General features: G+C 40.4%; 1 protein-coding gene across 1 annotated transcript; it reads right to left on the minus strand.

Annotated features, from left to right (window-relative positions):
• Positions 1 to 9,217: 9,217 nt before the first annotated feature.
• On the minus strand, positions 9,218 to 11,055 carry LOC129941242 (piggyBac transposable element-derived protein 2-like). The gene is made up of 2 exons (XM_056049827.1): positions 10,774 to 11,055; positions 9,218 to 10,726 (listed from the first exon to the last, which is right to left on the minus strand). The coding sequence occupies exons 1-2, from the start codon at positions 11,053 to 11,055 to the stop codon at positions 9,218 to 9,220; spliced, it is 1,791 nt and encodes a 596-aa protein (XP_055905802.1).
• Positions 11,056 to 12,267: the final 1,212 nt, after the last annotated feature.

Here is a 12,267-nt window from a genome sequence, read left to right on the forward strand (position 1 = left end):
CGCGTCCAACTGATTGATCAAAAGCCTAAGAAACAAAAAAAAAATCTCATTAACTAATAAATATTCAATTGAAAATCAAATTACATGCTAATACGTCCAATTATCGTGCGTGACCTCAGCTAAAAAAAATAATTATTCTTATGTAATTTTACATTAAATCGATGAATATTTTTTCGAAACCTTGACATGCAAAATTGATTTGATTATTTTAGGCTAGTAAACAGATCGGCAAAAGCTAAATTTAATGTCTACATTACATTAAATTATTACATATCAATATCAAAATGAACGGAGCTACACCTAAGCGACTATCAGGGGGTTATACATTATTAGACGGAACTACTTACTTACTTAATGTGGCGCTACAGTCTTGTGTGAACTAGGGCCTCATCCAACAAACCTCTCCATCTAGCTCGGTCCCTAGCTAGATGTCTCCAGTTTCGCGCTACAAGTTGGGTGAGGTCACCTTCCACTTGTGCGCGCCACCTGATTCGCGGTCTTCCTCTACTGCGCTGTCCTTTCCGGGCCGGAGCATTAGTTTCCATGCGCTCTACGTGACCCAGCCATCTTAGTCGTTGGACTTTTACTCTTCTGAATAAGTCTACGTCGCTGTACAGCCCGTACAGTTCGTCGTTCCATCTTCTCCTCCACTCCCCTTCGATGCATACGGGACCGTAGATCACACGAAGAACTTTTCTCTCGAAGCGACCCAAGGTGCTTTCATCCGCTTCTGTCATGGTCCATGCTTCTGCACCGTATAGCAGGACGGGGATGATAAGCGTCTTATATAGCAACACTTTGGTCCCTCGAAAGAGGACTTTACCACTAAATTGCTTTCTTAGTCCAAAGAAACAGCGGTTAGTAAGAGTTATTCTGCGTTTGATCTCAGTGCTGGTGTTGTTTTCTGCGTTTACAGCGGAGCCTAGGTAGACGAAGTCCTTGGCTACCTCAAAGTTACGTCTGTCTATTGTTACGTTTTGACCAAAACTTCGATTATGTCAATAACATCAGCATATGCTAGTAATTGGACAGACTTTTGAAAGATAGTGCCTCTAGTGTTGACGTGTGAGCTCTGCACTATTCTTTCAAGCACGATGTTAAAAAAATCGCATGACAGCTCATCACCTTGTCTTAAACCTTTTTTGACATCGAAAGGTTCTGTTAAGTTGTTTCCAACCTTTATGGAGCAGCGTGAATTCTCCATGGTCATCCTGCACAAACGGACGAGTTTGGCAGGGATGCGAAAACTAAACATGGCTCTATACAGCTCGTCCCTGTAGATGCTGTTATATGCGGCCTTGAAATCGATGAAAAGATGGTGGGTGTCGATTTGGTGTTCTTGAGTTTTTTCCAGGATCTGCCGTAATGTGAATGTTTGATCAACTGTGGACTTTCCTGGTCTAAAACCACACTGATAAGGACCTATCAGGTTGTTGACGATGGGCTTTAGACGTTCACATATTACGGCAGAGAAGATTTTATAGGCGATGTTAAGTAGACTGATTCCTCTATAGTTGGTGTAGTTTAGAGGGTCTCCTTTTTTCAGGATCGGGAAAACAATACTGAGGTTCCATTCATCGGGTATACTTTCTTCCGCCCATATCTTACAGATAAGTTAGTGCATGCTCCTAACCAACTTATCTCCAGCTGCTTTAAAGAGCTCGGCATTCAAGCCATCCGCTCCAGCGGCTTTATTAGACTTCAACTTAGAAATGGCAATCTTTACTTCGTCTAAGTCGGGAGGACGGGATTGTTGGCTTTCGTCGTCTATGTGGAATGGATCATCCTGCCTGACAGCGGAATTCAGTTCTTCGTCGCCGTTATACAGTCTGCAGAAGTGGTCCTTCCGTATCCTCAGCATTGACTGCGGTTCCACTATGATGTTTCCACTTTCGTCTTTGCAGCCTTCGGTTCTAAGTTTATGTACCTGTGCAGTGTGCATACAACTTTCGAACCTCATTCCTGCTTTTATATTAGACGGAAGGAGGGAAAAAAACAGAAAGAATCTATGACAACACCTCGCTGTTTAGGTTGTCCTCATTATAGGGAGGGGAAATTTTCTAAAAAAAATTACTTAAAACTGCAGCCTGCTTTGTTTCTATCAATAATTTGTTCCTCCTTTCTTTCATGCTAGTCATTTCCTTTGTTGAGAAGATCGACATATATAAGTTTGATGACCCTGATTGAGGTTTTGTATAACGCCTCTACATTCCCAGGCACCTGATCCAATGAATTCTCTGATAATTTTAAAAGATGACCACATCAATGTTCTGACACCAGTGCGTTCCTTAGAAGGATATTTCTATTATGGACGGACAGGTAGCCGTTCATTTCCTATGTATTTCTTCATTACAAAGACACAGGCTATTCCGACCTATTACGGTTGGAAACTTTACTCGCTACTACTGAACGAAACGTTTGTTGTTGACACTACCAACTTTAATCGGCTCGGTAATCTTTCCGTTCAGGCCCTAGTTCACACAGGGCTGTAGCGCTACCTTAAGTAATATTTCCATCCTTTCCCTGTCAAGATGATGTTCTTAGTCCTTTCCTTGCTTTTATTTTGTATTTTGCTTTTCTTAATCAGGTCCATATTTAGCACCTATAATACACCAACGCCTATCAGTCCACGTATTAAATTGAAATCATAAATCTGACAAATAGTGGTTTTCTCCTCAAAGGACATGCTTTGCATATAAAACTTGTGACCATAACCGGAACATAACATAATACTATAGGTTTTATATAAATACAAAAGCAAAGAAGGAGGACAACCTAAACCGCGAGGTGTTGTCATAGATTCTCCCATGCTATTTTTTTCTGTGTTAAGCCGACGTATTCGCTCTAGGCTTTTGGTGCACCTTATACAAATCACCCTGTGTATAGGTATGTTGTTGTACGACGTGTGTACAAAAAGTAAAGTGACTTTTTGAATTTAGCGCGCTCTAATATCTTATTCTAATTTTGTATTGTGTTGGCACACATGTCACGATTATATGTTCACAGTTTTGACTATAGAGGATGTATTGTTTTTATGTAAGAGGCATAAAGGTTAGACTTGGGTCTACATACTCGGGATTTTTTTTTTTTGTTGGAGCAATATTCGTTCCAAAATTGCTTAGTTTTGTTCAGAAGCAGCATCGCATAAACATTTCCCAAAACATGTTGAACGACGTTAGTGAAGATCCTGATCTGCTCAAAAGTGAGAGAGCCCAATCAAACCAATGGAAGATTCTAGGAGAGCCAAGACCGAATAAAGCACGTCAAGTTCGTTCAAATGTGACGGTTCTGCTAACAGTTTTCCTTGATTACCTTGGCGTTATACATGAAGAATTTCTACCACAAGGGCGTACGGTAAACAAGGAGAATTACTTTAAAGTTATGCGGTGTTAGCGTGAATCAGTAAGAAAAAAACGGCTGGAAATTTGAAGGCATGATAATGAACATGCGCACAAGTCGTTACTAGTGAGTAGTTTTTTGGCCAAAAACATAGTACTTCCATCATGCCTGAGCCACCGTATTCACCAGACTTGGCCCCCTGAGACTTTTCCCACTTGCTGAAATTGAAAATACCCATGAAAGGACGGAGATTTGCCACGATTGAGGCTGCATCATTGAAGGAGCTCAAGGCAATACCCAAAAGTTTATTTCAGAAGTGTTTTGACGTCTGGAAAAAGCGATGGCACAAGTGCATTGTATCAGAAGGGGATTATTTTGAAGGGGGTAAAACGTAATCGAATGAAAACAAAAAATTGTCAAGTACTCAAGTCACTGTCAAGAAACTGGCACACAAAGATACTAAATCGGTTAGTTCATCGTCTTCGCTCAAGTTAAAATTAAAAAGACTGGAAGAGGAAAGGCTTCTTAGCGTGACCAGGAGTACCTCGACGCCAAGTACACACTTCTAGAACAAACGTTGTCGGAGGACGAAAGCGCACAAGAACAAGACGAAAGCGAACAAGACAGTTGCCATGAGAATGAATGCCTGGAGAATTGGGTCGGTGAGCAACAGGCAAATTTAACCGAAAAGTTTATCGCACCTTCCCCACAATACGCTTTTACAAATAGCCATGCCATTCGTCCAACAACGTCACAAGACCAGCCTCGGCCAATCGGAATACAGAACGGGCAGATTCCACCAGCCAATACATTCCCTATCGAACACATAAGACATTGGAACGATCGCAGCCCCGAACTCAACAGCTCTCAAATTGCGTCAAGGCACATAATGCGCAAGTTTCTCCGGTCGACACGAAGAGTGGCCTTTATTCATTAGCTTTTTTAAAAATTCTACTCGTGTCTGCGGTCTATCCAACGACGAAAATCTGATTCGCTTGCAGAGCTGTTTGAAGGGAAAAGCCTTGGAAGCGGTAAGACCTCAATTGCTGTATCCAAATCAGCTTCCCAACATCATATCAACATTGCGTATGCTTTACGGTCGACCTGAAGCCATTATTAACTCACTGATAGCAAAAATAAGATCTGAACCGTCACTAAAACACGACCAACTAGAATCTTCTATAAGTTTTGCGTTATCTGTGCGAAATATCATGGCCATCAGTGGACTTGAATCACATCTTAACAGCTCGTACTTGCTCCAAGAATTAGTTCAGAAACTGCCTAGCCAAACAAAGTTGAACTGGGCATGTTTAAAGTAAACACTAACACAACTGATCCAGCAAACCTTTCTGCTTTCAGTCAATGGCTTTTCAAAGTTGCAGAAAGTGCTTGTCAAGTGACAGAGATCAATTTCTCGAAAGCAAATGAGCCAAAGACTGAGAAAAAGAGGTCGCCTTGTATTCCGATATGTACATCAACATCCAGCGACCTCTGCCGGAATCGAAGAAAGTGGAAAATACATTGTGTGTTCTGAAAGTTGTAAGAATATTGAACGTTGTTGCAAGCTTAAGTTGCTCCCTTTGAAACAAAAATGGGACATTGTCAATAGAAACAGCCTCTGTCAAACTTGTCTGGTGAACCACCGCCGACACAAATGCACCTCGGAGAAAAAGTGCGGTGTGAATGGTTGTCTCTACAAACACCACCAGATACTTCATAAATACTAAGAGTCAGCTGCGATAACGCCACGTATTGAAGAGCAAAATTGCAATGCGCATGTAACAAAAGAAAAGCAAATGTTATTTAAAATTTTACCAGTGACATTGTATAGTGCCGGGAAAAAACTGCATACTTACGCGTTTTTGGATGACGGCTCATCAGTTTCGCTAATTGAATCAAAACTAGCGGATGAACTCAAACTCGAAGGTGAGAAAAACCCTTTGTGTCTGAAATGGACTTCAGGAATACAACAATCAGATAAAAATTCCCAAGTCGTTAATCTTCAGATTTCTGGACACAAGTTTTCAAAAATGTACCCGCTTAGTCAAGTTCGTACAATTGACTCATTGGAGTTGCCAATCCAGACATCAAAGAGCGCTTTACGTATCTGTAGGGGATTCCTGCTACGTCGTATCATGAGATTCAACCTCGAATTCTAATTGGTCTTGACCATTGCAACTTGGTAAATTATCAGAAAATACGTGCAATTTTGGACAGTTCAACGATCAACATTGAGGGAAGATACGCCGCGCCGTTGGCTTGTTATGGAAAGATGACTTCCAAACAACAGACTGCTAGCTGAACGCAGATTGTTTGGCCTTGAGAAGCAACTAAAGAAGAATCCTTTTGTTGAAGATAAACTTAATAAGCAAATCGAGTATTATTTAGAAAAAGGTTATGCTAGAAAGCTCACAAAGGAGGTACCTCCCAATTTTTCCGGTAGTCAATCCTAACAAGCCAGCTAAGATTCGTCTAGTGTGGGATGCAGCAGCAAATTATTCTGGAATATCCTTGAACTCAAAGCTTCTCACTGGCCCCGACACGCTACCCGCTCTTTCGGACGTACTCTTTCGATTTCGTCAACGGAAGTTTGCAATTTGTGGTGACTGGTGACATAAAAGAAATGTTTCACCAAATTCCGATTTTGAGAGCCGATCAAAACGCTCAACGCTTCCTATGGAGCAACAAGGCTACCGGCGAGGTTCTATGTAATGCAAGTCATGACTTTTGGCTCCACTTGTTCACCATACTGTGCTCAATATGTAAAAACAAAAATGCCAAGCGATATATTTCACAATCATTATGTAGATGACTACCTGGACAGCTTGGATACAGAAGAAGAGGCAGTGCGTTTGGCGAAACAAGTTATCCAGATAAATGAAAGCGGTGGTTTTGAAATCCGGAATTTCATGAGTAACTCTAGAAACGTCATCGATGAACTTGGAAAGAGATCGGTAGAATCGGATAAGATTTTCGAAAACCGTAAAGGTATAAACGAATCAGCGAAAATTCTTGGAATGTGGTGGTCGCCGGACGACAATTTATTTTCATTCAACTGCAACCTTCGAAAACTAAGTCCAGAAGTTTGGAATGAGCAACGATCACCAACAAATAGGGAAGTTTTGAGAACTCTCATGAGTATATTTGACCCACTGGGGCTCATTTCGAATTTCCTGGTGCTCTTAAAAATATTACTCTAAGAAATATGACGCACTGAATGGGATGAAGAGATTTAATGTGAACATTTTTAAAGCTGGTGCGAATGGCTTCATTTTCTACCTAGTGTGGAACAACTAAGAATCGAAAGGTCTTATTTGAGAAAAATACGATCCTACGAAGACTGTCAAGTCGAACTCCATACAAAAGCTTATCCGCATCCGCCTCAGTTGCCTACCTACGCGTCGTTAAAGGAAACCAAATCGAATGTAGTTTAGTGGCTTCGAAATCAAAAGTAGCTCCTCTTAAGCTAATGTCAGTTCCGCGGCTTGAGCTTGAAGCAGCAGTGCTTGGTGTGAGGTTGGCGAAAGCAATTGTAAGAGGTCATTCAGTGCAAATACACAAACGGTATTTCTGGTCAGACTCCCAAACTGTACTCTGCTGGATCAATAGCGACAGTAGACGTTTCAAACAGTTCGTAGCATTTAGAGTTGGTGAAATTCTGGAAGAGTCGAACTCAAAGCAGTGGCGATGGTTATCTAGCAATGAAAACGTGGCCGATGAAGCGACAAAGTGGAACACTTAATCTTCAGATTTCTGGACACAAGTCTTCAAAAATGTACCCGCTTAGTCAAGTTCGTACAATTGACTCATTGGAGTTGCCAATCCAGACATCAAAGAGCGCTTTACGTATCTGTAGGGGATTCCTGCTACGTCGTATCATGAGATTCAACCTCGAATTCTAATTGGTCTTGACCATTGCAACTTGGTAAATTATCAGAAAATACGTGCAATTTTGGACAGTTCAACGATCAACATTGAGGGAAGATACGCCGCGCCGTTGGCTTGTTATGGAAAGATGACTTCCAAACAACAGACTGCTAGCTGAACGCAGATTGTTTGGCCTTGAGAAGCAACTAAAGAAGAATCCTTTTGTTGAAGATAAACTTAATAAGCAAATCGAGTATTATTTAGAAAAAGGTTATGCTAGAAAGCTCACAAAGGAGGTACCTCCCAATTTTTCCGGTAGTCAATCCTAACAAGCCAGCTAAGGTTCGTCTAGTGTGGGATGCAGCAGCAAATTATTCTGGAATATCCTTGAACTCAAAGCTTCTCACTGGCCCCGACACGCTACCCGCTCTTTCGGACGTACTCTTTCGATTTCGTCAACGGAAGTTTGCAATTTGTGGTGACTGGAGACATAAAAGAAATGTTTCACCAAATTCCGATTTTGAGAGCCGATCAAAACGCTCAACGCTTCCTATGGAGCAACAAGGCTACCGGCGAGGTTCTATGTAATGCAAGTCATGACTTTTGGCTCCACTTGTTCACCATACTGTGCTCAATATGTAAAAACAAAAATGCCAAGCGATATATTTCACAATCATTATGTAGATGACTACCTGGACAGCTTGGATACAGAAGAAGAGGCAGTGCGTTTGGCGAACCAAGTTATCCAGATAAATGAAAGCGGTGGTTTTGAAATCCGGAATTTCATGAGTAACTCTAGAAACGTCATCGATGAACTTGGAAAGAGATCGGTAGAATCGGATAAGATTTTCGAAAACCGTAAAGGTATAAACGAATCAGCGAAAATTCTTGGAATGTGGTGGTCGCCGGACGACAATTTATTTTCATTCAACTGCAACCTTCGAAAACTAAGTCCAGAAGTTTGGAATGAGCAACGATCACCAACAAAAAGGGAAGTTTTGAGAACTCTCATGAGTATATTTGACCCACTGGGGCTCATTTCGAATTTCCTGGTGCTCTTAAAAATATTACTCTAAGAAATATGACGCACTGAATGGGATGAAGAGATTTAACCCTTCGTAGCGCAATGACTCAGTTTTTGTTAAAATTTTCACAAAAGACGTACAAAATAGTTATAATACGAGGAAAAATAATTTAAAAAAAAAAAACTTTAATTTTTTTATGTTTATTAACAAAATTCAAATGTTGCAGGTATGCAACATTGCACTTTCAATTCCCCTTTTTAACAAATTACTTGCAATGGAAATCTTTGAAACAATTATTCGTTTTATTGTTGCATAAGCCTACTCCACATTTTTCGCATAATGTTTGTGTAAATCCAGTACAATTTGGCATTTTACAGCGTATTCTTTTTTCTCCCCATATTGGCCAATGACTTGTTTGATCAAGTCGAACCTCTTTCGGCGGTGCGTGTTGAGCAGGGCCTTTCTTTTTTTTAGCTTGAAGACCTTGTTCAACATCAGATGTCCTTTTACTCGCCCTTTGTTTCATGCCCACCTTACACAGTGATTCAGCTACTTCCATTCGAAAGTCGGCGGCGCTCAAATTTTCAGACCGGCCAGCTTGTTTGTTGACACGGCGATAAAGTAGCCAAGCAACCTTCGAAAACTAAGTCCAGAAGTTTGGAATGAGCAACGATCACCAACAAAAAGGGAAGTTTTGAGAACTCTCATGAGTATATTTGACCCACTGGGGCTCATTTCGAATTTCCTGGTGCTCTTAAAAATATTACTCTAAGAAATATGACGCACTGAATGGGATGAAGAGATTTAACCCTTCGTAGCGCAATGACTCAGTTTTTGTTAAAATTTTCACAAAAGACGTACAAAATAGTTATAATACGAGGAAAAATAATTTAAAAAAAAAAAACTTTAATTTTTTTATGTTTATTAACAAAATTCAAATGTTGCAGGTATGCAACATTGCACTTTCAATTCCCCTTTTTAACAAATTACTTGCAATGGAAATCTTTGAAACAATTATTCGTTTTATTGTTGCATAAGCCTACTCCACATTTTTCGCATAATGTTTGTGTAAATCCAGTACAATTTGGCATTTTACAGCGTATTCTTTTTTCTCCCCATATTGGCCAATGACTTGTTTGATCAAGTCGAACCTCTTTCGGCGGTGCGTGTTGAGCAGGGCCTTTCTTTTTTTTAGCTTGAAGACCTTGTTCAACATCAGATGTCCTTTTACTCGCCCTTTGTTTCATGCCCACCTTACACAGCGATTCAGCTACTTCCATTCGAAAGTCGGCGGCGCTCAAATTTTCAGACCGGCCAGCTTGTTTGTTGACACGGCGATAAAGTAGCCAAGCATTTGCCATAACCATGTCCAGAAGGTGGTAAAACAGACGCATATACCAAAATTTACTTCTTAGTAATATCTTGTGCCTTGCAATAATACTGTCCATCAGATCCACCCCGCCCATGTGGCGGTTGTACTCGGCTACAACAAATGGTCGTTCAACTGATATATGGACTTTATTCACTCTGTCATATCGCTGGGCATTAGATGTAGGGTTCTTACCTGCGAAATTTGACGCAAGGGAAACGATTTTATTGTCTTTCCAAGCGGTTGTTGAAATCTGAATCCCATTGTGGTCGCCAACAAACTCCACTGAAGTACCCCTTGGTTGTTTTCTAAAAAAAGACTCATCCGGTAGCTTACAATTGGGGATTCTATTTTTTCTCACTGTACCAAGACTGTGAATACCTCTTCTCGCCAAATGTTCGATAAGAGGTAAGGAGGTATAATAGTTGTCGAAATACAGCCTGTAATTGCTATTATTTGGTATTTTCCTCGCTAAACGCATTACTATATTTGAGGAAGCACCCAATTGCGGCTCGCCTTCTTCTAAAATATTTTCTTGGCCACTGTAAATTTCAAAGTTGTAGCCAAAACCACTAACGCCACACAAAATAAACAACTTGAAGCCCCATTTATGAGGCTTGGCTGGCATATATTGCTTCAAAATGCTCCTGGCCTTAGTTGAGCACATCTGCTCATCAACAGCCAAGTACCTCTCTAGTACCACCGTCGAAAAGCGCTTATTGAGCTTTTCAATAAGCGGTCTAACTTTATAAAGCCTATCACTTCCTGGCTGGGTATAAGGCAACATCTTAGAGTTGTCATTGAAATGGAAAGTTTGCCGCAAACGTTCAAATTTTTTCAATGGCATAGTTTCTTTTATTATAGTTATGCCCATTTTATCGGACCAGTAATTTCTTACGTTCAATATACGTACAACTGACGTGTACAAAACAACGCCAACAAATTGCCGAACGTCTATGGCTTCGATGTTTATGGGCTTATTTGGATCTTTTTGCACGCTATAAATATTTGTTTGATCGCGAATATGATCTACAATTTCATCAGTAAAGAAATACGAAAAAAACTGATATGGCGTTTCTAATTGTAGATTTTCATTTGGAAGATCATCGTCCCCAAGAAAACTAAGCTGCTCTTGAATGAGCTCAAGGTGTTTTTTTTCCATATGACATTTACTTTTGCTGGCTTGGCTTCCGAACTATTTGTTATTCCACGAGAAGTTGATGGTTGAGGTGGCGGTGGAGGAGAATGATGGACAGTATGTTTTGGCTGTATCAAATGCTCTGGCGGTAGATTGTCAGAATCGTTTTCTGATAAGCTGTCCACCGGAGGGGCAAATGTTGGATCCTGCTCACATTCATCGGCAGAAAAATCAAGTTCATCTTCACTTTCATACCATGAACTGGCTAACCGCTCAAGCTGTTGGTCATTTAGATGGTTATTTCGCCGTGGACGCATTCTACAAGTCGTAAACAATTTGAGGTTATGTCTTTTACATTGTATTACACATATATGGATTTTGGGTAACTGGACGAGCAATGTTGCAGATATGCAACAACACGGCTTTTACTCACTACAATCTATTTATGTTGTAAAACAAACTAAAATCACAAAAATTCAGAAGAATGTAAACTCACCTTGAAAACAAAATAACTTTTTTAGCAAAAAACTATTTTTTTGATAATTTTTTACAATAAATGAAATCAGATCAAACACAAACTTCGACTTTAGACAAAAAATAAACTTTGACAGATGAGAGTAAAGAGCACATGTTATGTAGAGGGCTCGAATAAAGATCGTGCTTGGAAGAGGAATGTTTCAGATCAGCAACATTGCTCGGATTTAGAAAAAAACTATTCCTAAATTTTTTATACAGTGAAATGGGGAATGTTGCAGATCTGCAACTCAGTGCAACGAAGGGTGTGAACATTTTTAAAGCTGGTGCGAATGGCTTCATTTTCTACCTAGTGTGGAACAACTAAGAATCGAAAGGTCTTATTTGAGAAAAATACGATCCTACGAAGACTGTCAAGTCGAACTCCATACAAAAGCTTATCCGCATCCGTCTCAGTTGCCTACCTACGCGTCGTTAAAGGAAACCAAATCGAATGTAGTTTAGTGGCTTCGAAATCAAAAGTAGCTCCTCTTAAGCTAATGTCAGTTCCGCGGCTTGAGCTTGAAGCAGCAGTGCTTGGTGTGAGGTTGGCGAAAGCAATTGTAAGAGGTCATTCAGTGCAAATACACAAACGGTATTTCTGGTCAAACTCCCAAACTGTACTCTGCTGGATCAATAGCGACAGTAGACGTTTCAAACAGTTCGTAGCATTTAGAGTTGGTGAAATTCTGGAAGAGTCGAACTCAAAGCAGTGGCGATGGTTATCTAGCAATGAAAACGTGGCCGATGAAGCGACAAAGTGGAACACGACTAGAGAATTTTATTCGAACAGCCGAACGTAGGACCTCCATTCTTATACCAGTGCGAGGACATGTGGCCTGGAACATCAGAAACATTTTCTACACCCGAAGAAGCTAGATTGTTTGTTCATCAAATTTCTGAACCATCACCGATTATTGACTGCAACCGATTCAGCAAATGGAGGAACATAAAGAGAGTGATGGCCTACGTACTTCGTTTTGTAAATCGTGTGCGATGGGGCAAAGATGTTGTTA

This window comes from Eupeodes corollae, chromosome 1 (assembly GCF_945859685.1).
Source record: "Eupeodes corollae chromosome 1, idEupCoro1.1, whole genome shotgun sequence".
Lineage (NCBI taxonomy): Eukaryota > Metazoa > Arthropoda > Insecta > Diptera > Syrphidae > Eupeodes > Eupeodes corollae.

Excerpts from the sequence above, each read along its gene's own strand:
- LOC129941242 (XM_056049827.1), bottom strand. The coding sequence starts at position 11,055 with ATGCGTCCACGGCGAAATAACCATCTAAATGACCAACAGCTTGAGCGG. Across the intron at positions 10,727-10,773 it reads CGGAAGCCAAGCCAGCAAAA|CTTAGTTTTCTTGGGGACGA; the intron begins GTAAATGTCATA and ends ATTCAAGAGCAG.